Source organism: Felis catus, chromosome D4 (assembly GCF_018350175.1).
Source record: "Felis catus isolate Fca126 chromosome D4, F.catus_Fca126_mat1.0, whole genome shotgun sequence".
NCBI lineage: Eukaryota > Metazoa > Chordata > Mammalia > Carnivora > Felidae > Felis > Felis catus.
In genome coordinates, this window is record NC_058380.1 from 85,414,523 (window position 1) to 85,439,520 (window position 24,998).

The 24,998-nt window shown below is 41.4% G+C and overlaps 1 protein-coding gene across 6 annotated transcripts; it reads left to right on the plus strand.

Moving 5' to 3' along the window:
• Positions 1-1,742: 1,742 nt before the first annotated feature.
• ZBTB43 (zinc finger and BTB domain containing 43) lies at positions 1,743-24,722 on the plus strand. 6 transcript variants are annotated; one of them, XM_019816533.3, is made up of 4 exons: positions 1,743-1,892; positions 5,203-5,326; positions 10,658-10,789; positions 19,250-24,722. In XM_019816533.3, exon 4 carries the CDS (start codon positions 19,273-19,275, stop codon positions 20,674-20,676), a length of 1,404 nt encoding a protein of 467 aa, XP_019672092.1. In that variant the 5' UTR covers positions 1,743-1,892; positions 5,203-5,326; positions 10,658-10,789; positions 19,250-19,272; the 3' UTR covers positions 20,677-24,722. The 6 variants fall into 6 exon arrangements, with proteins under 6 accessions (XP_019672092.1, XP_011286742.1, XP_019672091.1 ...); XM_011288440.4 differs by lacking the exon at positions 10,658-10,789; XM_019816532.3 differs by lacking the exon at positions 10,658-10,789 and having other exon boundaries at positions 1,746-1,861.
• Positions 24,723-24,998: the final 276 nt, after the last annotated feature.

Below are 24,998 nucleotides of genomic sequence, written 5' to 3' on the forward strand. Positions count from 1 at the left end.
GCTTATTTCCTTATAGGTTTTGTGGTCATTGATCATGAGTTCATGTTCATTTGGAAGACTACCTGGCCTCTTTGGGTTGATAGTGAGTTCTTCCAGAGAGGTCAGGTGTTTGTTTCAGCCAAATACCATAGGTACTATCAACACAGGCCCATTTTAAACTAAAGTGTCCAGCTTGTGGGCTTTTGGACCGTGCAAACATTGTGGCCATGTGATGGCCATTTGAGTAAAATGCATTACCTCTCCATCCAGAGCCAAGGCAGAGAGACAACTTTCCTTGTTGCCTATCAAAGCAGGGCAGATTTTCGTTCCTTCAGTTTATCCTTCCCTTAAAGAGATATTCCTTCTTGGGTCCCAAACTGATGTTCCAATTTGGCTGTCATCTTGCCTGGACCCACAGATGTCCCTACGGCTTGTAGCAGCATCATTGTTTACCTACCTCCAGAGACGATTTTCAAAATATTCATCAGTATAGCACACATGCTAACCCATCAGAACCGATGCAGACTATGTCTGTTCAAAGTTTCTAATATTTTTTTTAAGTTTATTTCTTTGAGAGAGAGAGAGAGCACACGTGAGCAGGGGAGGGTCAGAGAAAGAGGGAAAGAGAATCCCAAGCAGGCTCCACACTGTCAGCGCAGAGATCAACGTGGGGCTCAATCCCACCAACCATGAGATCACAACCGGAGCAGAAATCAAGAGTCAGATGCTTAAGAGACTGAGCCACCCAGGGGCCCCATCTGTACAAAACTTCTGAACACCAACTCTAACTTCCTAGGCTTGTGTTTCTGCTTCTCCCTAGCCTCAGATGATTTTCCTGACTTTTTCACAAGCTTATCTATGTTTTGAAAAGGGTGCTTTTCAATATTTCTCTTAGTTTTTTAATATAAATTGTAGCTGCTATATTTGAAGAGTCTACAACATTGCTAAAAATAAAGTCTAAGTAAGAAATGCATTAGGCTCATAAAACAGAACATCCAGAGTTAAGCTATGACTGTAGCTTAATGTCATATGAGACCTAGGCTCTTTCCATCTTTTCACTTTGCCAGCCTTAGCATTTGCTTTTTACATCATAGGCACATGATTGGGACTGAACTTCCAACCTTAAGATCTGCTAAGAGACAGGAAGAAAATAAAAGTGGCAAAGCACTTAAGGGTCATACTTAACTAAAAGTCCTAGTAGATTTTGTTTAAAAAAAAAAAAAAAAGTACTACGTGCCAGAAGCTGGTCACATGACTGTGGCTAGTTTAACCACTGGCTAATAATGAGAATGAGATTACCATTAATAGTTTGGACTGATTATGAGTCATTCCTTCTAGCAGGGGTGAAGATCTACCTCCCAGAGATCAAAAGATTTCCTCTGGTACCTGAACAAAATGAGCCTTCTTCCTGAGGGTTGGGGAGGGTACCCAGCTCAGCGCCTGCCACACAGAGGGAACTGTTCCATTCGTTGTAGATTTACTGAGCATCCACTACGTGCCAAAGGCATTGTGGAGGCAAAAAAGATTTGATACGATCTCTGCTAGGTAACATGAGAGAGATAAAGTTTGTAAAGGGTTTAGGACTTGGAATCAGCTTCCTCATTCACAGTAGTGGCCTCACTCATCGTCAGTAAAGCCGATTAACCTGCTCCCGGTTACACTGCGCAGTCGCTGGCTACAAGGGCGCCCTCTCCTGACGCCCCGCCCCAAAAGTGAGTCCCGCATGCGCACACCGCCTTCTCTCTGACGCACCCCCGGAAGCACTGGCAGTCCCGGGGGCGGAACCGGGAAGCATTTCCGGGGGCGGGAGGCGCAGGCTGAGTCGGTCGCGGCGGCGACGGCTTGAACGGGCCTGAAGCCGGTGGCGGAAAGTGTCCCGCGGGTGGGTTATGCGAGTGCGGAGCCCTTAGCAGGTACTGCGGAGTTGAGACAGCAGGTAGCGAAGGGGAGGGGGGAGGCCAGAGAGGTTTAAGGGCTTCTCTGCAGGACCCGGCGCGCGCGCCCCCGGCCGGCAGGCCCATTCCGCCGACCAGGATGCTTTAGCCGCGCTCGGGCGGTTGGAGTCCCGGAGCCCCGGGCCGCCTCCAGCCAGTCCGGTGCGCCGACCGCGACACCAAGGCCCCCGAGGCAGCGTCTCGCCCAAGGTCACCCCGCGGTGGCGGACCTTGGCGGGCCAGAGCGCTTGGAGATCCCGCTCGGGTTCGTCCGCTGGCCTTTCGGGGGCGCCGTGTGGGTGCGGCGCGGCGGCCTCGGGTTCGAGCCAAAGCCAGGAGAAAGGTTGTGCCCAGACTTTGCTAGTATCTGTCTCTGTTTACTTCTAAGTAGTGTTTCCCCTCGCTTGCGGTCTCTGTCACCTGTTGTCACCTGCCCTTTTTGCATCTCAACTCGGCCCCTGTCAACTTTGTGTTTCTTTCCAGTTTGTCTCTCTCGAGCCCGTCTCTATCTGGACCCTGTCTTTATTTCTGCCTCCACTTTGCTTATGTGGTTTTTCACCCTGTGTTTCCCTCTCGGCCCTTCCTCTCATTCATGGCCTGCCTGTCAGCCCTGCTCTTTGGCCGTCCGTGTTGGTGCCAGTTTAGTGTCTTTCTCTCTTGTTTGTTGCCTCTCCTAACTGGGTTTGTCTGGGCGGGGCAGGGCAGGCCTGCCCGGACCTCTGAGCCATGCAAGGTGACTCATGACCCTGTGAAGCTTCTTGCCCTGGTGACATTCTCAGTGACTAGACTGCAGTCTGGCCCTCAACTCTGACAGGTGTCGCCCAACCTAAGTGTCCGGTGCAGAAGCAGGCAGACCAGAGACCATCTCAGGGCCAGCGTACCTTGATAAATCCTTGCCTTTTCCTACCCGTGGCATTTTAGGCCTGCACAGCTCCTGAATTCCCTTCGATCCGTCCACGTACCCCAGGATGGCCTCCACAGCTCCCAGGAGCCTCCTCTTTGAATTACAGCTGCTTAACTAGGCCTGTCTACAGGCTAAGGAAGGGTCCGTCTGAGATCTTGTGTCCCTGGGGGCTCATGGAACAGTAGCAGGATTTCTAGGAGAGCTGTATGCTTAGTGCAGAAATTGTGTCAGTATGTACAGTTAGATTATAAGAAACCTAATAATTTGGTATTCATTCTTTGCTTTACTAAGGTACTCCCTGGAGAAATAAGCCAGACCCAGAAGAACAAATACTGTATGAGTCCACTTACACTTTGTCCAAAATAGGCAAATTCATAGAGGCAGACAGAAGGTAGAATGCAGTTTACCAGGAGCTGGTAGAGGAGGGAATGGAGAGTTGTTGTTTAAGGGATACAGAGGTTTAGTTTGGGATGATGAAAAGGTTCTGGAAATGGATAGTGGTGATGGTCGCACGACATCGTGAATGTGTTTAATTCTACTAATTGGACACTTTAAAATAGCAAATTTTATACTAAGTATATTTCATCACAGTACAGGGAGGAAAAAACCCTTGCTCATTGGAGAAGCTCGGTACTAGCCAGCTCTTTGAAAATGTGCTTTTAAAAATTTATTTTGTAGCTCTTAGGAACATTAAGTTGTTTGTTGATGCCTGCTCTTGTCAGAGCTAATGTCCTTAGAAAAGGACTTCGGTCAAAATAATTCAGTTAAAATCTTCCCTCAAGTTTTTTACTTGAGGCAGATTACCACTCTAGCTCTCCTCCCTCCATAATCCTCGGATTCAGTGCAGGAATCTGCTGCATAAATAGGGAATTTCAGGAAGACTTTACTTTTCACATGAAGAAAACCGTTAGGGTTGGAAAAACAGCCCTGTTATGATAACACAAAATTATGTGTCATTTCCTGTGTCTTTTCTGATGGGGGGGGGGGGGGGCTTTGTATTATGTTCTTATTTAAGCTATTTTGTCTGCTATGGTAGTTTATCAGGCTTTCTTGTGAGATGCAGCAGCTGAATTACTACTGTATTGAATCCTAGGATACCATGGATTGAGGAGAAACCACCGCCAATTAAGCTATGGCATGTGCTTTTGTAATCACTTAGGCTTATGAAAATTCTTTTTGAAAACATTTTTAGACTTATTTAGACATTTTTACATGATACTTTCTAATGCCTAAATTTTAAAAAATAAGTGAAATAAATTGGTGAAAGTGTTAAACTTTTAACATTCATACTCGTAAGTTCAGAGATGGGTCCATACTTTCCCACAGTGTCTTTTGTGCCATCAGAAACATTGATGAGGGTCTCAGGCAGTGACAAGTATTAAAATTTCCACTTGACCATCACATCCTGATTGCAGAAATTTTGAAATATGCCTCTTAAAATCCGTTGAATGTGCTGTGTATTATTTTCATGAACTTTTCCTTTTTACTTTATCTACATTTATGGTTGGAAAGATTTTTGTCTTATTTGCAACATGTCGAGAAGACTTTCCTTTTTTGTTTTGTTTTGTTTTGTTTTGTTTTGTTTGTTGGTATGTAGCTAATCATTATCCTAAAACCCAGTGCTGTGTCTTCCTTCTGTTTTTCTCGATTTGAGCTTCTTACCCCAGTGCTAATGAATATGAGAGTGCATTTAAAACCATTTCCTTGGCTATATTGTAATGTAATGGCAGGATGACCGATAAGTGGGGTTTGTGGTTAGAACAATACCTTCTCTTTTGAATCCTAGAGAGTTTGCTACAATGGAGTATTTGCTTTTGGCTTTTTTTTTTTAAGTAAAACATTCAGCTGTGTCTTAAAATTAAAGGGAGACAAGATTCAAAGTCCATAAAGTAGGTAGCTTATTTTTAAAAAATCCTAAAATAGATTTTAACTAAGTTCTTTGGCTAAAGTGTTCCAATTAGGAGAACCTATAGGGGTGCTGATTTGCAATGGTCTGAAGACTGAAAACACTTTTCCAAAGGATATTTTAATTCTGTAAAATTACATAGACACTGATCCGTGTTGGTTTTCTATTTTTAACCAGAGTACCATGGTAATGTAAGACGGTTATTAAAACTGGGTGAGAGATTTAGGGGTGTACAGAACTCTCGGCATTTATGTAACTTTTCTGTAAATCTAAAATTATTTCAAAATTAAGTCCATTTTAAGTACAAGGCAGAAGCTAAGATAGTACAGACTAGAAGTTAATATAACCAAAGATACCAGTTTTCTTTCTGCTGCTCAGAAATAAATCCTACACATGTAGTATTTATTAGCAAGACACATGTATATGCTGACTGTCACCAGCATCTCTTTTACATTTTCAACGTGATTTTTTTCTTTCAGAAGTCAGTGTGATTCTAATTTGAAGCAAAACTGAGAAATGGGTTCCTCTTCCTCATTCATCCATACTGCTTTGTGATGGCCATGGCATAAGGGGCTTTTTTCCAGGATAACACCTTTGCATTAGGTAGGTAAGCTATAAACTTACTAAAAATACAGGCTTTTAAAATTATTTACTAAAATGGTTTATTTTTCAGCAAAAATAAAGATGTATTTGTATTTAATTGTTCTAGACCATAGGTTCCCATGCTTCTGAGCAGGAACTGTCGCACATTTTAAGGCCAGTCACTGCTCTACATTGTACCATTACAGCATCTCACTTCAGAGAAACTTCTCAGGGACTTTTTTTTTTAACTTAGAACAATATTAGATTTAAATTAAACTTTAAAAAAAAATTTTTTTAATGTTTATTTTTGAGGAAAAGAGAGACAGAATGCAAGCGGGGGAGGGGCAGAGAGAGAGGGAGGCACAGAATCCAAAGCAGGCTCCACTCTTTGGGCACAGAGCCGGATGCATTGCTCAAACCCACGAAATCCAAGATCATGACGCAGGCCGAAGTCTGATGCTTAACTGACTGAGCCACCCAGGCACCCCTAAATTAAACTTTAAATTTGAATTCTGACCTACCACTTTTGAGATATATAACCTTAGGCAGGTCTTTTAACCTTCCAGAATTTAGTTTACTCGTCTTTTTTTTTTTTTTTTTTTTTTTTTTTTTAAGATTTAATTTTTTAAATTTTTTTATTTTGAGAGAGTGAACTTGTGCATGAGTCAGTTGGGGAGAGGCAGAGAGAGAGGGAGACAGAATCCCAAACAGGCTCCATGCTGTCAGCACGGAGCCCGACACAAGGCTTGCTCCCATGAACCATGAGATCATGATCTGAGCCAAAATCAAGAGCCAGATGCTTAACCTGACTGAGCCACCCAGACGCTCCTGAGATTTATTTTTTCATTTTATTTATTAGAGAGAGAGAGAGAGAGCATGAGAAGGGAAGGGCCCAGAGAGAGAATCCCAAGCAGGCTCCACGCTCAGCTCAGAGCCCAGGGTGGGGCTCGATCCCATGACCTCAGGATCACAGTCTGAGCCTGAGCCAAAATCAAGAGTTGGATGCTCAACTAACTGAGCCATCTAGGCACCCCAAGATTTGATTTTTTTTTTTTTAAACTAATCTCTACACCCAGCACGGGGTTCAAACTCATGAACCTGAGATCAAGAATCACATGCTCTTCCAGCTGAGCCAGCCAGGTGCCCCTAGTTCACTCATCTTTAAAATAAGTGTAATGATTCAGGAGTATCGCAGTTGCAAGACCCAGGTTTACATAGCTTGCCCTTTGAACTGCAAAGCATCTGGCTAATATAAAGGAAGAACTTTGGTAGGCATGGGCTTTTGGTATTTTTGTGTATTTGTGCCAATCTTTAGATTTACTGAAGTAGTATTTACTGTGTTTAAATGTGCTCTCTACAGTAAGTATGCAAATTACCTTTATGGTCTAATTAAGAAATCTTTGGAGGGCTTTAAGACCAATGGGTCTGCTTCCCTATTGTTATCTGTGTTTTAAGATATGTAATTGTGTTTAAATAATGCATAAAATTTGATATGCTGTTCTTTAGTTGTATAAGAAATACATTAAACTCATCAAAATTGAAAGAGATCGTGGAGGTCATCTAGAGTTTGGTGATTTCTTCAATATTTTCCCATTGTCTTCTGCTTTTAAAAAAGCCTGGGTGGCTCAGTTGGTTAAGCATCCGACTTTGGCTCAGGTCATGATCTCACAGTTCGCAAGTTCGAGCCCAGCCTCAGGCTCAGTGCTGACAGCTCGGAGCCTGGAGCCTGCTTCTGATTCTGTGTCTCCCTTGCTCTCTGTCCCTCCCCCACTTGCACTCTGTCTCCCTGTCTCTCTCAAAAATAAATGAACATTTAAAAAAAAAAAAAAAGCCAGAGAGCATCCATGAACTATGGAGGGAATGAACTGAGATAGGTGTGTATGTTTTAGAACTGTTACTATTAGTTTAAAAAAAAAAAAAAAAAAACAAAATACTGTGTGTAAGATGACAGATAAAATTGCAGTACCTTATTAAGTCTGAGGATGGTGAATAATTTGCTCTGGGGTTTAGGAATGCATCATATGTTATAGACGATTTCAGTTGTTTATTTGTGAAAGTAGTATTCACCTTTACTTTCCACACTATCATCACAGGTTATATTAGGCCTGAGCAAGTGTTTTGAATTTAATTCCAACTTCACCACTTACTAGTTAAGCAAGTAGTTTAGCCTCTTTGTCTATATCCTATTCTTCTTTTTTTTTAATGTTTATTTTTGAGAGAGTGCATGCGCGTGCAAGAGAGGGGCAGAGAGAGAGGGGAACAGGATCTGAAGCAGGCTCTGCGCTGACAGCAGAGAGCCCGATGTGGGGCTTGAACTCACAAACCGTGAGGTCATGATCTGAGCCATAGTTGGATCTGAGCTTAACCTACTGAGACACCCAGGCACCCTGTGTCTATTTCCTATTCTGTACAATAAGATAAAAACTACCTATCCAGTGGATTGTTATGAGGATTGATGAGATAGAATACATACAGTATTCTGGTACAATGCACACATTTAATAAATAGTAGATGCTGTCATTATTCCTACTAATTACAACATTTTCCCAGTTATCCAGTTTGGAAACTTCAGAGTCGGTATAGGTAACTAGTTTACCTTGCATTACTTTATTTCTTAAACAGCTTTACTGAAACATGATTCATGTACAATTAAAAGTTTTTTAGTAGGGGCACCTGGGTGGATCAGTCTGTTGAGCGTATGACTTCTGCTCAGGTCATGATCTTGTGGTTTGTGGGTTCGAGCCTTGCATTGGGCTTTGTGCTGTCCATGCAGAGCCTGCTTCAGATCCTCTGTCTCCCTCCCTCTGTGCCCATTCCCCACTCTCTCTCTCCCTCTCTCAAAAATAAATGTATGTCAAAAAAAAGTTTTTTAGTGCATTCAGTGGGTTGTATAAACCCATTCTAAAATTAGATTGTGGGACAATCTAATTTTAGAATTTTCATCCTCTCTCCCCCACCTCAAAACAAAACAAAACAAAACAAAACACACAATTAGCAGTGATTCTCCTTTCCTTTCCCTGTAGTTTCTAGCAGCCACTGATTTTTACTTTTTGTCTATAAATCTTTCTGTTGTGGACATTTCTTATAAATGGAATCATACAAGATGTGGCCTTTTGTATCTAACTTCTTTCACCTGGTATAGTGTTTTAAGGTTCAGCCATGTTATCACATTTGTCAGTACGTCATTCTTTTTTATTGCCAAGAGAATGGCATAGTACAATAATATATGCATAGTACATAATAAAATGGAGTAATATTTCACTGTATGGATATACCACCTTCTATTTATTCAGTCATCAGAGGAGGACATTTGGGTCGTTTCCATTTTTTGACCATTATGAGTAATGCTGTTATGGGCATTCGTGTATAACTTTGTGGATATCGTATGTTTTCAATGCTCTTGTGTATATACCTAGTAGAATTGTTGGGTTACATGGTAACTTTATGGTTAACTTTTTGAGGACCTACCTCAAAAGTAACCACACCATTTTATATTCCCACCAGCAATGTATAATGATTTTAATCCTTCCATATCGACATCAACACTTGTTTTTGTGTCTTTATATATCATGGCTGTCCAAATGGGTAATATCTCATTGTAGTTTGAATTTGCATTTCCCTAGTGAATAATGATATTGAGCATTTTTTTGTGTGCTTATTTGTATATCTTCTTTGGAGAAATGTTCATTCAAATCCTTTGCCCATTTTTCAGTTGAGTTGTCTATTAAATTTAAGAGTTCTTTATGTATTCTGGATATGGGTCATTTAACAGTGATATATGATTGCATATTTCTTCTCCCATGTTGGAGGTTAACTTTTCACTCTCTTGATGGTATAATTTGTGCCTTGCACTAGCTTTGAATCTTCCTGCCTACCAATTCAGTCAGTCCTACTGATTCTACCTCTCTGTTTTCCATACTCACTGTTACTTTCATTGCCTCAAACCTGGTTTCTTTGCTGAAATCTTATAATTAAGCCTGTACTTCAGACTTACTCCCGCTTTTAAGTGCATCAGCAGATTGTCTTTCCAGAACACATTTCACAACATATCACTGAGAAGTTTCCAGTGCTTCCCGGGGCCCACATTTAAATAGCAGATTCCAGGGGTTCCTGGGTGGCTCAGTCGGGTAGCTCTTGATTTCGGCTCAGGTCATGATCTCATGGTTCATGGGATCGAGCCCCTAGTCAGGCTCTGCGCTGACAATGCAGAGCCTGCTTGGGATTCTCTCCCTACCCCTCCTCTACTCATGTTCTCTCTCTTAAACATTTAAAAAATAAACTGTGCTCTTAAGGGACGCCTGTCTGTCTTAGTAGAGCATGTGACTCTTCATTTCAAGGTCCTAAGTTCAAGCCCCATGTTGGGCATAGGTCTTAACTTTAATAAAAAAAGAAAAAAAAGAAGAAGAAGAAAGAAAGGAAACCTGTGTGGCTCAGTCAGTTAAGTGTCCACCTCTTGATTTTGACTCAGGTCATGATTGTGGGATTGAGCCCCACATGGGTCTCTGATGCAGAGCCTGCTTGGGATTCTCTCTGTCTCTCTCTCTCTCTCTCTCCCTCCCCCTCTCCCTCCCTCCCCCCCCCTCAAACATTAAAAAAAAAAAAAAACTGAAACAATACCCTCAAAACTGTTCTTTGTTTATCCCTTGCTATTTTCTTTTTTGTTACTGTAGAATGTATTTACAGACCCCATGTACTTACGGAATAAAACTAACTAGGTTTTTAATTCTTTAGAGGGAAACATTCTGTTTGGGTCTGAAAAATTTCCCTTTGTGGGTGGATTGTTTGGGGGTCTTTCCCCCCCCATTTTTTTTAATGTTTATTTATTTTTGAAAGAGAGAGGGCACAAGCAGGGGAGGGGTGGAGAGAGGGGGAGCACAGAATTGAAGCAGACTCCAGGCTCCAGCTGTCAGTGCAGAGCCCGATGTGGGGCTCGAACGTGCGACCCACGAGATCATGACCTGAGCTGAAGTCAGAAGTCAGATGCTTCACCGACTAAACCACCTAAGTGCCCTTTGGGGGTCTTTTACCGTAAACCTGAATGCTGTTAGAATCAACTCTTAGCTCTTTAGCTGACACCAGGGGTTAACTTGAGTTGAATGGCTGGGGCCAGAGGCTAGGTCTTACTCTTAGGACAGCTTGAGCTCTGTGTACTTTCTTCTGTGTTCGTGAAATTGTGATACCAGGGACCTACTTTAGTTTCTTTGGCCCAGCTGGCAAATGATGGGCCATATCTTTGCCAGTTACTAACTGAACTCCACCCTCTCGTGCCAAGTTTTTAAAAACTTTCTGCTGAGGCATTATACAAACATTGGTATTCCAGTACAACCACCTCTTCATGTTGCTAATCTGCAGGACCTGTCCCATAGTCCACCCTGGGATTTGAGCCACAGCCAGACCTTCCAAGTGAACAGGCGTTAGTGTTCTTCTCTCAAGATTGCTACTATTATACCAGGATAGCCTGGGGAACTGGGTGGAGTTGCAGAGGTAATGTCTCTTTCCAGTCTGGTCCCATCTACACTACGTCCTTAATTAAAGTTTACCAGATAGCTCTGGTCCCTAGTTTCCAGGACTCAGGCCAATTTTTTTCATTTTCCTTAGATTAGTTTGGTTAGGATGTGGTAGATGAGAAGAATTATATACTGCTCTCAAGTCTTCCTCTTACCCTGGTGATACTAAAATTTATTGTGAAAGGATATGTAATTGTAGGCTATACCAGGTCCCTCCTCTGAATTTCTCTTGGGTTTATAGTTCTCGTGTGGTGCTTCTATCATGCTGTGCCTTGAATAGCAGGGTTGTATGCATGTTTTCCATTCCCCCCTACCAGATTATAAACTCTGGACGGTGAGATTCCTTGGTCATCTTAGAAACCCACCCCCCCAATAATGTGCATATAGTGTTTTATGTCGGTTTACTTATTTATGTGTTCATTTTCGTGAGTTACTCCTGTGAAAATCGTTAAAAATTGAAACAGCACCTGTGCTATCAATACAGATCACAGCTACCACAACTGCCTGTGAGTTTGTAAATATGGCTTATATGGCAGGAAAATCGGAAGGAGAGTTTCAGTCTTTGCATGTCAGTAAAATCAGGGAATATATAGAAATGCCGCACCTGCCCAAAGTTAAGGGCAGAGAGCAGATACTTTTTTTTTTTTTTTTTTAAATAATCTCTACACCCGACATGTGGCTTGAATTCACAACCTGACATCAAGAGTCGCATGCTCCACCGACTGGGCCAGCCAGGCACCCCAGAGGTCAGATACTTTTAAATTATAAGGACCATTACCATCTTGACATAGTTGAAAGTAGTTACATGACATTTTCCCCAAGTTTTTTTTTTAATGTGTGGTAAAAAAAATATATCACTAAATTTACCATTTTAACCATTTTCAAGTGTACAATTCAGTGGCATTAATTACACTCACAATGTTTTACAAATGGCAACACTTTCTAATCCCCCAGTTTTTTCATCACAAAACAGAAACTCTACCTATTAAGTAATAACTCCCATTCCTAACTCCCCTGAATCCATGGTAACCTCCAATCTACTTTTGTCTCTGAATTTGCCTATTCTAGATATTTCACAGAAGTGGAGTTATACAACATGTGTCCTTTTCTGTCTGGCTTATTTGAGTTAATGTTTCTCATGATTTAACACAATGTTGCCAGGTTTATGGTAGCATGTATGAGAAATTCATTACTTTTTTTTTTTTTAACCTTTATTTATTTTTGAGACAGAGAGAGACAGAGCATGAGCGGGGGAGGGTCAGAGAGAGAGGGAGACACAGAATCTGAAACAGGCTCCAGGCTCTGAGCTGTGAGCACAGAGCCTGATGCGGGGCTCAAACTCATGGACCACGAGATCACAACCTGAGCTGAAGTCGGATGCTTAACCGACTGAGCCACCCAGGTGCCCCTGAGAAATTCATTATTTTTTGTGTTCTGTATTGTCTTTTAGGTATCATTGATTTGTTAGAATGTTCAGGTTCTCTATTTCCTTATAGATCTTAAGTCTGGTTTTTCCATCCATTACTGAAAATGAGGAATTGGAGTCATAACCTGTTGTTGTAGATTGGTCTGTTTCTTCATTGTCCATTTTTGCTTCATATATTTTGCTCCATATAGATTTCTTAGTGAATATATGTGTATGGTTCTATCTTCTTGATAGAGTGAACCTTTTATCAATCTATTAATGTCTTTCTTTGTTCTTGTAACCTTTTTGACTTAAAATCTATTTTGTCTGGGGGCACCTGCGGGGCTCAGTTGGTTAAATGTCTGACTTCAGCTCAGGTCATGATATCACGGGTTCATGAGTTCAAACCCCACATCGTGCTCGCTGCTGTTAGTTCATAGCTGCTTCAGATTCTGTCTCCCTCTCTCTCTCTCTCTCTCTCTGCCCCTCCTCTCATTCAAGCGCACGCACGTGTGCTCGCTCGCTCTCTCTCTCAAGATGAGTAAACATAAAAAAAAAAAGTCTATTTTGTCTTATAATAATACAGCCACTCCATCTCTCTTGGTTACTCTTTGCATGGAATATCTTTTCTATCATTTTACTTGTGTGTTATATGTTGTCTCTCATAGAAAAGATATAAATAAACCATGTTTTTTAATCCATTCTGCCAGTCTCCACCTTTTAATTGGAGAGTTTAATCCGTTTACATTTAAGTACTGGTGAGAAAGGATTTACTTCTACCATTTAGCTGTTTTCTGTTATACCTTGTATGTTTTTTGTTTCTCAATTTCTCCATTACTACCTTTTAAAAACATTTATTAAAAAAATAAAGCATTGATTCTTTTTTGGCATGCCATTTTGATTCCTTTCATTCCTTTTCATGTATATTATTATTTTCTTAGTAGTTACATTGAGATTTACAATTAATCTCTTAAACTGTTCCTTACACCTCCATCCCTTTCCCTTCATTTTGTTATTGTCATGGATTACATCTTCATACATTGCCTATTTATGTTGATTTATAAGTATTGTTTTATGAATTTGCATTTTCAAGCATACAGGAAAAAAGTTATAAGTCAAAATAATAACAGCTTTTATGTTTATGTTGTTAACCTTTATCATTGGTCTTTATTCCTTCATATGCCATTGAATTACTACCTAGTATTCTTTTTTTTTTTAATATTCATTTATTATTTTTGAGAGACAAAAAGAGACACAGTGCAAGCAGGGGAGGAACAGAGAAAGAGGGAAACACAGAGCACTTGAAGCAGGCTCCAGGCTGTGAGGTGTCAGCACAGAGCCCGATGCAGGGCCCGAACCCATGGAGATCATGACCTGAGTGAGCTCAAGTCGGATGCTTAACCGACTGAGCCACCCAGGCGCCCTTACCTAGTATTCTTTTATCTCAGCTTGAAGGATCCCTTTTTATAATTTCTTGTAGAAAAGTTCTGGTAATGAATGGGGCACCTGGGTGGCTCAGTCGGTTGAGCATCCGACTTCGGCTCAGGTCATGATCTTGCAGTTTGTGAGTTCGAGCTCCACGTCGGGCTCTGTGCTAACAGCTCAAAGCCTGGAGCCTGCTTCAGAATTCTGTGTCTTCTCCATCTCTCAGCCCCTCCCCTGCTCATGCTCTGTGTCTCTCTGTCTCTCAATAATAAATAAACGTAAAAAAAGAAAAGTTCTGATAATGAATACCCTTACCTTTTGTTTATCTGGGAGTGTCTTAATTTCTCCTTCATTCAAGAAAAGGTAGTTTTGCCAGATACAGAATTATCGGTTGACAGTTTTTTCTTCTAGCACTTGAAATATGCCATACTACTACTTTCTGACCTGTATGTTTTTTTTTAAGGTGTGAATCTTAATTGAAGATGTCTTTCATGTGATGAGGCATTTCCTTCTTACTGCGTTCAGCTCCCTTGTCTTTGACTTTCTACTTACTATTTAACTTACAATGTGTCTAATGTGGATCTCTTTCATTTTATCCTGCTTGGAGTTTGTTGAGCTTCCTGGATGTATAGGTTTCTCTTTTATCCAATTTGGGAAGTTTTCTACCAGTATTTCTTTTAATACGTTTTCTACTCTTTGAGACTCCCATGTGTGCATTTGGTACATTTAATGATGTCCCACAGTTACCTCACACAGTGTTCATTTCTCTTCATTTTTCTCACCACTCCTCTGACTCAATAATTTCAATTGCCTTGTCTTTGAGTTTGGTGACTTTTTTTTCTTCTGCCTATTTTAAATCTGCGGACTTTTTACTTCAACTTGTATTGGTTTCCTGTGTCTTTCAAACAAAACACCACAGACTAGGTGGCTTAAATAACAGGATTTTTTTTTTTTCTCACAATTCTAGAGGCTAGAAGAGCAAGATCATGGTGTCTGTAGATTTGGTTTATCCTGAGGCCTTTCTCCTCAGCTTGCAGATGGCCACCTTTTCACATGTCTTCACATTGTGTACCCCCTAGATGCTGCTGTGTGTCCAAATTTAATTTCTTACAAGAATACTAGTCAGATTGGATTAGGGCCCACCCTAGTAACTCTACTTTAATGACCTCGTTAAAGGCCTCGTATACAAATACTGTCACATTCTAGGGTTTTGAGGGGCGGTTAGGGCTTCAACTATTCTTCTCAGCTCCAGAATTTCTTTTTGGTTCCTGTTTATAATTTCTATCTCTTTACTGACATTATTCTCCTGATTTCCTTTAGTTTTTGTCCATAGTGGGGTTTTCCGTGTGCGTGTGCGCGCACGCGTGTGTTTTAAGCAATTTGAGCATATGTAAGATAATTGATTTACTTTAGTATGACTAGTAATTCTAATCTCGAGAATCCCCCAAGTATAGTTTCTAATATTCTTTTCCTTATGAATGCATCTCTCTTCCTTGTTCTTTTATACTTTGTAATTTTTGGTTGAGAACTAGAACATTTTAAGTATTCGAATATGGTAACTCTTGAAATTAGATCCTTCCCATCCTGTGGGACTTCTTTTGTTACTTGTTGAGGGCTGCAGTTGTCGGTTTGCATGACAGTTTTTCCAAGCTATTTTTGCCAAGTCTGTATCCCTTGTTGCATGTGGTCACTGAAGTTTCTGTTGTTTTATCTGTGTGGTCAGCCTGTGACCTGACAGACTTCCTTAAATACTTTGACCCAGGCTCGGGGGTGGGAGGGAGGGGGAGCATGTTTGCCTTTTGAAATCTTATGATCAAAAAAAAAAAAAAAAAAATTATGCTCAGTGCTGCTGGGGAAGCCACTGCTGCCTGAGAGGGCCAGAACAAAGCTGCATGGATCTACCATACTGGCCAGAATGTAAATGCCCCAGTTTTTGGAGGACATGTTCCTTGTTGTCCTCCCTGCCACGAGCCAGCCACTCTAGGAGTGGGTCGGGGGTGGGGAGTGGGGGTTATAGCTGGTTTGTGCGGGCAGCACTGCTAGTGAGGTTCAGCAGGCTCTCTCTTCAGCAAGTATTGCCTTGGTTGCTACAAGTGTCTGATCAGATTCCAGAGTTCTCAAATAGTTGATTCTGATCCTTCAACAGCTTACTGGTTGTTTTGATGGTGGGACTGATCCCGAGAGCTTCCTACTCCACCATTTTCTCTGTTATCACTTATGACACTTATTTTTATAGAGTTGTTTTTAAAAGTGTTGTTCTCAGTCATTTAACATTCCACAACATTATTTGAAATCTTGATGGGAAGATTAATATTCAATAATAGTGTTGGAAAATAGGCTAGACATTTTGGAGGGAAAAGGGCTGGATTCCAACCTTACTCCTTATGCCAAAACAAACTCTTTGTGTATTAAACATTTAAAAGCTTTAAAAAAAAAAAAAAAATGCTACCAGGGAGGGGCACCTGGCTGGGTAGCTCAGTCAAGTGTCCAATTCTTGATTTTGGTTCGGGTCATGATCTCATATTTTGTGAGTGAAGCCCCACATCAGTCCTGCTTGGGATTCTCTGTCTCTCTCCTTCTCTCTGTCTGCCCCTCCCCTGCTCTTGCTCCCTCAAAATAAATTAATTACTTAAAAAAAAAAAAGTGGTACCAGGGAAAAAAACTAAATCTTTTTATTTATTTAAAATAATCTTGGAGTTGGGGATGCCTTTCTATGTCTAACACAAAACCCTAGAGCCATAAAAGCAAAGACTGGGTAATTTATATAAATTTCAAAGTTAATTTCTTACATTTATAAAAAACTAAAAATAAGATGAATTGCCCAATTTATTTGAACAAAGAATATAACTGATAATTTATAGGAAAAACACATGACCAGTAAACATGAATAAAGAATATCGTTCTCATTCATAATTAAATAAATGTTGATCTAAATAATAATGAGGGGCGCCTGGGTGGCACAGTCGGTTAAGCATCCGACTTCAGCCAGGTCACGATCTCGCGGTCCGTGAGTTCGAGCCCCGCGTCAGGCTCTGGGCTGATGGCTCAGAGCCTGGAGCCTGTTTCCGATTCTGTGTCTCCCTCTCTCTTTGCCCCTCCCCCGTTCATGCTCTGTCTCTCTCTGTCCCAAAAATAAATAAACGTTGAAAAAAAAAATTTTTTTTAAATAAATAATGAATCATGGATTATTTACTTAGGAGGCTTGCAAACTTTTTTTTTCTTGTTTGATAATGTCCAGAATTGTTAAGGGTGTGGAGTGTTATTTACTGTTGATAGGAGTGTGACTTGGTGCAACCTTTCTGGAAAGTAGCTTTGTAATATACATCAAAATGTCAAATGCACAGTCCTTTGACCCAGCAATTCCGCTGATAGAATTTACCCTATAGATATTTCCAAAGATACGCCAAGATAGTTATGCACAGTATAATTACATTGTGTATTTATAATAGCATTCCTCATAATTTCAAAAGCCTAGACAATTGAAATTCTATAAGAGAGCTGCTTAAATTATGGTAAGTCCATATAATAGGAACTATATAGTCATTAAACAGCATTGAGTTGGTTCTTTTTGTGCTAATGAGAAAGTGAGAGAGAGAGCACAAGCTGCAGATGGCAGAGAGACAAGGACAGAGGATCCTAAGCAGGCTCTGCACTGACAGCGAGCTGGATGTAGGGCTCAAACTCATGAACCGCAAGATCATGACCTGAGCCAAAGTCGGACACTCAACTGACTGAGCCACCCAGGTGCCCCTATTTTTGTTTTAAATTACTATGAAATGTTTTAAGAGGTATAAACCATACATTAATACTTATTTCTAAAAACACCATCTTACCTCTTAAAATTATTATTGACTTATCTGGTATTTTGTTATCTTCCTAGAAGAGGGAGAATGATGTTATAGGAAAAATAGGATAGGCTTTGAAGTGATGAAGACCTAGAATCACAGCCCAATCTCATAAAAATTAGCTCTGGGGTGCCTGGGTGGCTCAGTCGGTTAAGCGTCAGACTTCGGCTCAGGTCATGCATGATCTCACGGTCCATGAGTTTGAGCCCCACGTCCAGCTCTGTGCTGACAGCTCAGAGCCTGGAGCCTGCTTCAGATTCTGTGTCTCCCTCTCTCTGACGTTCCCCTGTTCGTGCTCTGTCTCTCTCTGTCTCAAAAATAAATAAACATTAATAAAAATTAGCTCTTATTTTAACCTTGGTAAAGTTACTTGAACCTGAGTTACTGAACCTGAGAATATCGATCTCTATATTTGCAGTCATTATAAAGTGGAAAAAAGGAGTACAGTCCCTGCTATACAGTACCTACTCAAGAAACATTAGTTTCTTTTCTTGGTCTTTCTCCCTATCTCTCAAAGATGACTTTCAATCTTTGGGTTTTTGGGGGTTTTTTAATGTTTTTTATTTATTTTTGAGAGAAGACAAGTGGGGGAGGGGCAAAGAGAGGGGGGCAGAGGATCTGAAGCATGGTCTGCGCTGACATCAGTGAGCCCCGTGTGGGGCTTGAACTCACAAACTGTGAGATCATGACCTTAGTCGAAGTCGGACACCCAGTGCCCCTGGGTTTTGGTTTTGGTTTGGTTTTAATCTCATACTTAGAAAACCTGGCATTTAGCAATGTTTGGATATAGTTTTAGAGCCAGATGATGGATAGTGCCAATAAATCTCTTGGGTTTACTGGTTTATTTTAATTTACTGTGGAATTATGGGGCATGAGCAGGTGTCTAACAGAGTTTATCTTGTGGATTGCTGCTGTTAGAAAGCTTCTCTAATGCTTGACTACCCCACTAAATATATTTACAGTAACCACACAGGCAATCCTTTATTCTTTGTTATAACTTTATCTTCGGATTGAGGTCATTCAGTAACAGGGACAATATTTAGTATGCTCTTTGGTCTATAAACAATTTGGAAACCATCAGATAGAAGGAATACCTTGCCTTACTTACCGCTTCATTCTGCTTCACGTCAGAAGCTCCTAAAAGGGCTAAAATTCTGCTGGCAACTAAAGAAAGTCACATTGTTTGGGACTTCAGTGAGTTTGTACCTGTGGTGCTGAAGGACCAAAGGCAAGATTGTTCTGACCACTTCAGCCCCCTTTCCCCTCACTCCTGCACTGGATTTTAGGCTAATGGTCTCCTTTCAGTTCCTTGCAGTGGCTGAGTTCATTCTAGTCTCAGAAACTTTACATAAGTCTTTCCTTCTTCCAACAATTCCATCCTCACTTCCTCACCCCACCTTGGCAAATGTGGATTAAATCTGAGGTCTCTTAAAAATTCTGCTTGGACAGGTATCCTGTTTGTCTTGACTAGAAATATGTACTTTGTTTTATTTAGGAGATTTGTACAGCTTACAAAGCACATCTCTGAATTCTATTCTCATTCATAGACATAGGCAAAGTGAAGAGTTAATACCAGGAAGAGTAGCGGGTCGTTCCTGGCACCCCTGCACCTGCAAGCTTTGCTCTGGGGATGAATGCTCCACCCACTAATGCCCACAAGCAAGGGGACTCTATGGAACTGTGGAACTTGTCTTAGTTTTCTTAGTGATCAATAAGTGTCTCTTTGGGCTGGAATTAGCACTCGTTTTTCTTTCTCTTGTAGCACTGAACAAGATTTGTGATGAAATGGAGCCTGGAACAAACTCTTTTCGAGTAGAATTTCCTGATTTTTCCAGCACCATTCTGCAGAAACTGAACCAGCAGCGCCAGCAAGGACAATTATGTGATGTCTCCATTGTTGTCCAAGGCCACATTTTCCGGGCACACAAAGCTGTTCTTGCTGCCAGTTCACCCTACTTTTGTGACCAGGTACTCCTGAAAAATAGCAGGAGGATTGTTTTACCTGATGTGATGAACCCAAGAGTGTTTGAGAACATTCTCCTATCTAGTTATACGGGACGTCTAGTAATGCCTGCTCCAGAAATTGTTAGTTACTTAACAGCAGCAAGCTTCCTCCAGATGTGGCATGTGGTAGACAAATGCACTGAGGTTTTAGAGGGAAACCCTACAGTTCTTTGTCAGAAGCTAAATCATGGCAGTGACCACCAGTCTCCTAGCAGCAGTAATTATAATGGCCTGGTCGAGAGCTTTGAGCTGGGCTCTGGGGGCCATACTGATTTCCCCAAAGCCCAAGAACTGAGGGACGGAGAGAATGAAGAGGAGAGCACCAAAGACGAGCTGTCATCTCAACTCACTGAGCACGAATACCTTCCCAGCAACTCGTCCACAGAGCATGACCGGCTGAGCACGGAAATGGCGAGCCAGGACGGGGAGGAGGGGGCCAGCGACAGCGCCGAGTTCCACTACACCCGGCCCATGTATAGCAAGCCCAGCATAATGGCGCACAAGCGCTGGATCCACGTGAAGCCCGAGCGCTTTGACCAGGCATGTGAGGGCATGGATGTGCACGCGCCCTACGATGAGCACCAGGTCACTGAGTCTATCAACACCATGCAGACGGAGCACTCAGTCCAGCCTTCGGGAGTGGAGGAAGACTTTCACATCGGGGAAAAAAAAGTAGAAGCGGAGTTTGACGAACAGGCTGATGAAAGCAATTATGATGAGCAGGTGGATTTCTACGGCTCTTCCATGGAAGAGTTTTCTGGAGAGAGGTCAGACGGTAATCTCATTGGGCACAGACAGGAGGCTGCCCTGGCATCGGGCTACAGTGAGAATATTGAAATGGTAACAGGGATTAAAGAAGAAGCTTCCCATTTAGGATTCTCAGCCACCGACAAGCTGTATCCTTGTCAGTGTGGGAAAAGTTTCACTCACAAGAGTCAGAGAGATCGACACATGAGCATGCACCTCGGTCTTCGGCCTTATGGCTGTGGTGTCTGTGGTAAGAAATTCAAAATGAAGCATCATCTCGTGGGGCACATGAAAATTCATACGGGCATAAAGCCCTATGAGTGTAATATCTGTGCAAAGAGATTTATGTGGAGGGACAGTTTCCACAGGCATGTGACTTCTTGTACCAAGTCCTACGAAGCTGCAAAGGCTGAGCAGAATACGACTGAGGCTAACTAAAAATAGGATCTGGCCCTTGAGTGGCAGGCACAAAAATAAACTATGGTAATTATGCAAATCTGGGCACAGATGATGCGTGCTACTTGCTATTATGAGAGAAGCTTAAAAAAAATGGAAGATATTTCTGAAAGACCAGCTCTAAGTAGGCCAATTTAAAAATCTAATTCCTCAAATTTGTATGTTCCTGTCCAGGCCTGGAGTGGGTAATGGGGATAAGTTAACCCACTTCCCAGCTGGCAAGGTAAACCTTCAGGCCCGTTGTGATTGAGGCAGGTGGACTTGGTGATACAGACATCTGCACTTGGAACTGGACTCCAGCCTACCAGTTCTGTTTCAGGTGGCAGCAAATTTTGATCGCTCATTACAAGGTCACGTTGGCATTTTATTTAGCTCTCACTATAGATACTTAGGTAATGTGGGTTTGTTTTAGTAGCTGCTTCACTGAATGAAAGGCTACTTCTGTAAAAGCTAACAGATAATGTGATTCCTAGGATGCGAAATTGATTAACAGAGCTCTCTTGTCTGGTTTTATTCTTTCTAGAGGGTATTTTAGTGAAAAACTATGGAGACGCTAAAAGGGTGACATTCTTAGTAAGAAACAAATAACTTATGGTACAAGCTTCGGTTTCTGTAAGACGCCACTGTCACGATGTGTTTCAGACTCTTGATAAGGCAAAAAAGTTTTGTATTTTAGTACTAACATTTAGTTTGGACAATTGTATCTAATTGTAATTCTCTAGGGTGCCAGAGATAGGTATTTCTAATTGGTTTGCTGTCCCAAATCCTGTGTAATTATAGCATCCACACAGTGGGATCTGCTCTGTGGCTAGTAGGCGTCTAGCCTGCTTTGACCCTGACCATGGTACCATATTGGCTGCTCCAGCCATTTCTCTGTTAGGTTATGATGCTTCCTGAAGAGTTCAGTCCATGACCACAGTTGGTGGGAGGGAGCCAAGAGTCACTGCTGAGAGTTACCTGTGAGCGTAGGGAGTTTATGGAGTGCTCCGGTGAAACTCCCCAACTGTCAGCGAGAGTTGCTGAGTATCAGAATGTTGAGTGGCAGGAAAAACAACTGCCCAAGAAAAGAGGAGTCTTGAAGATACACTGGTAGGGGAGGTAGTCCCAGAGGGGTACATAGAGCTAATGCTGCCAGTTCTTTAGGAGTGCTGGAATGTGTTTTAAAAGGGGGAAAGAGGGAGTCCTAATTTTAGAAAGTAGTCTACAGATTCATGCTCCCAGATTCTAGATAAAGCTGCATAAATTTCCAAGTCCACACAGCTGTATGTACCAAAAAACATTGAGAAAAGCAGCTATTCTTGAGACCTTTTCTGCAGCTCAGTCAGATGTTTTAGGTTAAAAAGGAAGCATATATTCAGGATGCTTTTAAGCTGTGTAATATACCTGAAGTTCTCACCAGGGTAGGACAGGGTGCTACTATTATTATGTCAACTTTTCCATAAATTACTGGTCTTTTACTTCCAAGTGGAAACTTTTTTTTCCTTAAAATAAAAATAACTTTTCCTGGATTTGAGGTGAAATTTTTTTTCAGAAGTTTGGCTTTGCTCTAATGCGATAGACATTGCTGGCAATGGCCTCTGGTCCTTAAGCTCCAACCACGAAGGACGGCATTTACTTGTTGAACAGTATCTGGAAAGGGGAAAGAAAGTACTTACTTACCAGTTAATTCTTGTAATCGACATTACAAAACAGGGATCTATTCATTAACACTGTATCATTCTCGATATATAAAAAGCACTTTGTATTTAAAACTTTATTATAAATATATATATATATTGATTTTTTTAATCTAGAAACTAGATATTACCTCTTGGTTGTTTGCCACATTAATATTCTCTTGGTGTTGAAGCTTCACCGGTTAACAGTCCTTTCTCTGCATACATGACAGATGTGTATAGAGGAGACTGTACAATCAAAGTTCAATTGCTCCTTCTCATTTTTTCATGTTAGAAGCCAATGGATTTTAGGTATGATCCTGGCCATTGTGTGTGAGGAGAAATTGTTTTATTATTCCTACTAATTTCAGTACTAAGGCGTTGAAGCCGTTTAGTTCTGCCAAAAGCCCATCACCCTCTCCCGTGGTATTAGCCAATCATTTTCTGCCTGTTCGGAAGGTTTGATGTGCTGTTTCCCATTAAAGATTGTATTCAAATGAGCATTGGGACGTTTTGGGAGAAGAGTCTGAGAGATAGAATAAAAACGTTCTAGAAAAGTCATGGTTCTTCAGTTATGCTGAAATTAGCACGGCACCTTTGTTATGAGTAATGATGAAGAATTCTTGTTTAGCCAGGAGTGGTGGGCAGCCCTTGGGTGGTAGTTTTGCAAGTAGTCAGTTGTGCCGGGACTTATTTAATGTGTTGTGAAGAAAGGTGTCCTTTATTGAAATCCTTATATGTACATCAACTAAGTATAGAATTTAAAGTGTAAGTTCCTCACACCTGCTGTTTTAAGTTTTTTATGGTAGTTGGGGTTTCCTTTAAAATTAGGGTTGCTAATCGGGTCAGCCAGACCCTGTGAGATGGTTGGGCATCTGAAATGCTGGCCATGTTCAGAGAGGCGGGGAAAAGAGATTGCCTTAGTTTGGATAGTGAAAGTGAATTTTTATAAACTTTGCTTTTTAGGATTAGGAGATCATACTGTATTACTACCTTTTTTCTCCTGCCCACTCTGGGTCGGATAGTCTCTCTCCTTAGCCTCAGTACAGCTTTAGAAAATCTTTATCCTTCCAAATGAGTTTGGATAGTTGTGGGTAACATTTTCCAAACAGTCTTTCAGGGATCGTGTTAATGGCCTACAACCAAGGTATTTGTCCCCTACTTTGAGTCTTAACTGTGGTTCTTCTCCAGTCCCAGCGGGAAAGGGCTTCAAGGCACCACCAGTGGTATCTAATATTAGTATTTATACCATGCCTTTAATTTTAGGTGTACACATTACAGCAATCCACTTGGTAAAGTAGGGATCACCGTCTAAGGAAGGACTGCGGTAGCCTTCCCTCAAGTGTTGAGGGTTACCCCCAGGCGCTCCTGGGCCCCGGCCTGTTGATTCTGATTTCTAGATCTCACCTTCCTCTAATCCCTTCTTTATGCCACTGCTTTCAAAGAGTCTGCCCAAAAGGGTCTTCTCCATTCTCATGGTCATCTGCTGAACGAAACTGACCCTATGTTGACTTCTAGCTGTTGAGGAAAGCTGCTTGGTCTCAATGGCCCCTTCCTGCAGAGGCACGCACATCCCCAAGCTGCTGGGGAAGCGATGTGGGGGGCAGAGCAAAAGCAGCCCAGTCGTGTTTGCCCTGGAGCGGGGTGGGGGAGGATTGGCCACAGCCCTCTGGGTGGGTGGCGAGGACTCTGTCACACCAAATCCAGGGGTCTGTGTTTGTAAAGGTCTCTGATAATTTAGGAATGCTGGAAAACAAGCAACATACTTACCCCCTTCCCCAGCCCCCGTCTGTGCCACACTAATTTTGTGATTTAATTGCTTTCATGGGTGACTAACTTTGTTCAGTAAAACCAGGGTTTGTTTGTTTGGGTTTTTTCTTTGCTACTTACATATTTAAAGGTACATGTTTCTTGTTTCTTATTTCAAATCTCTACTGATAGTGCCCAATGGGAAGATGCTGGAACACATTTTGCAAATGTGACATTTTTTTTGTTTGTTTGTTTGTTTTTGTTTTAGTGTTGCTTGAAGCCTGTGTCATAATGTCAGTTGCTGCTGCCTTCTTTCCTTTTATGAGGTTCCCAATGTTTCTTCCAGAAAATTACTTTATTTATGCAAGTCAGGTGACTCTTAGACCACAAAACCATTTGATGATAAACAGATTATCATTAGGTGCATATCTTATTGATATTTTGTGAAATGTTATGCCTGTGTTGCAAAAGTTGAATAGTTTTGTCTTTATATATTGCTGTCTTCAGTGTACAGCATGGTTTTACTTAATTGAATGTTACTGTTTAATATTTTCTTCTTATAGAAGAGACCATGCCCTTTTGTATGACATGTTTTAATAAATGTTATCCGTCAACTTTGTAAAAGTTTTGTTTTTCACTCTGGTTATATGACCACATGTCTTTGTTTTCATCCTGGCTTTTGCCACCTGAGAATAAAAGTTATTTTGTGGCCTTTTGATAAGTAAATGCCAAATGCACAATCTGATCAAATGGGTAGTGAGTGAGCATTTGCTGTGCCAGGCATTGATGATGCTGATCTCATTTTAACCACCCCCCCCCCCCCCAGCTCTGTCAGGAATTTAGATGTGCTAGATATTCTGTTGGCTTCTCCAGATCCCCTCCCTACTGTGTGCCTCGCTC

Excerpts from the sequence above, each read along its gene's own strand:
- ZBTB43 (XM_019816533.3), top strand. The coding sequence starts at position 19,273 with ATGGAGCCTGGAACAAACTCTTTTCGAGTAGAATTTCCTGATTTTTCC.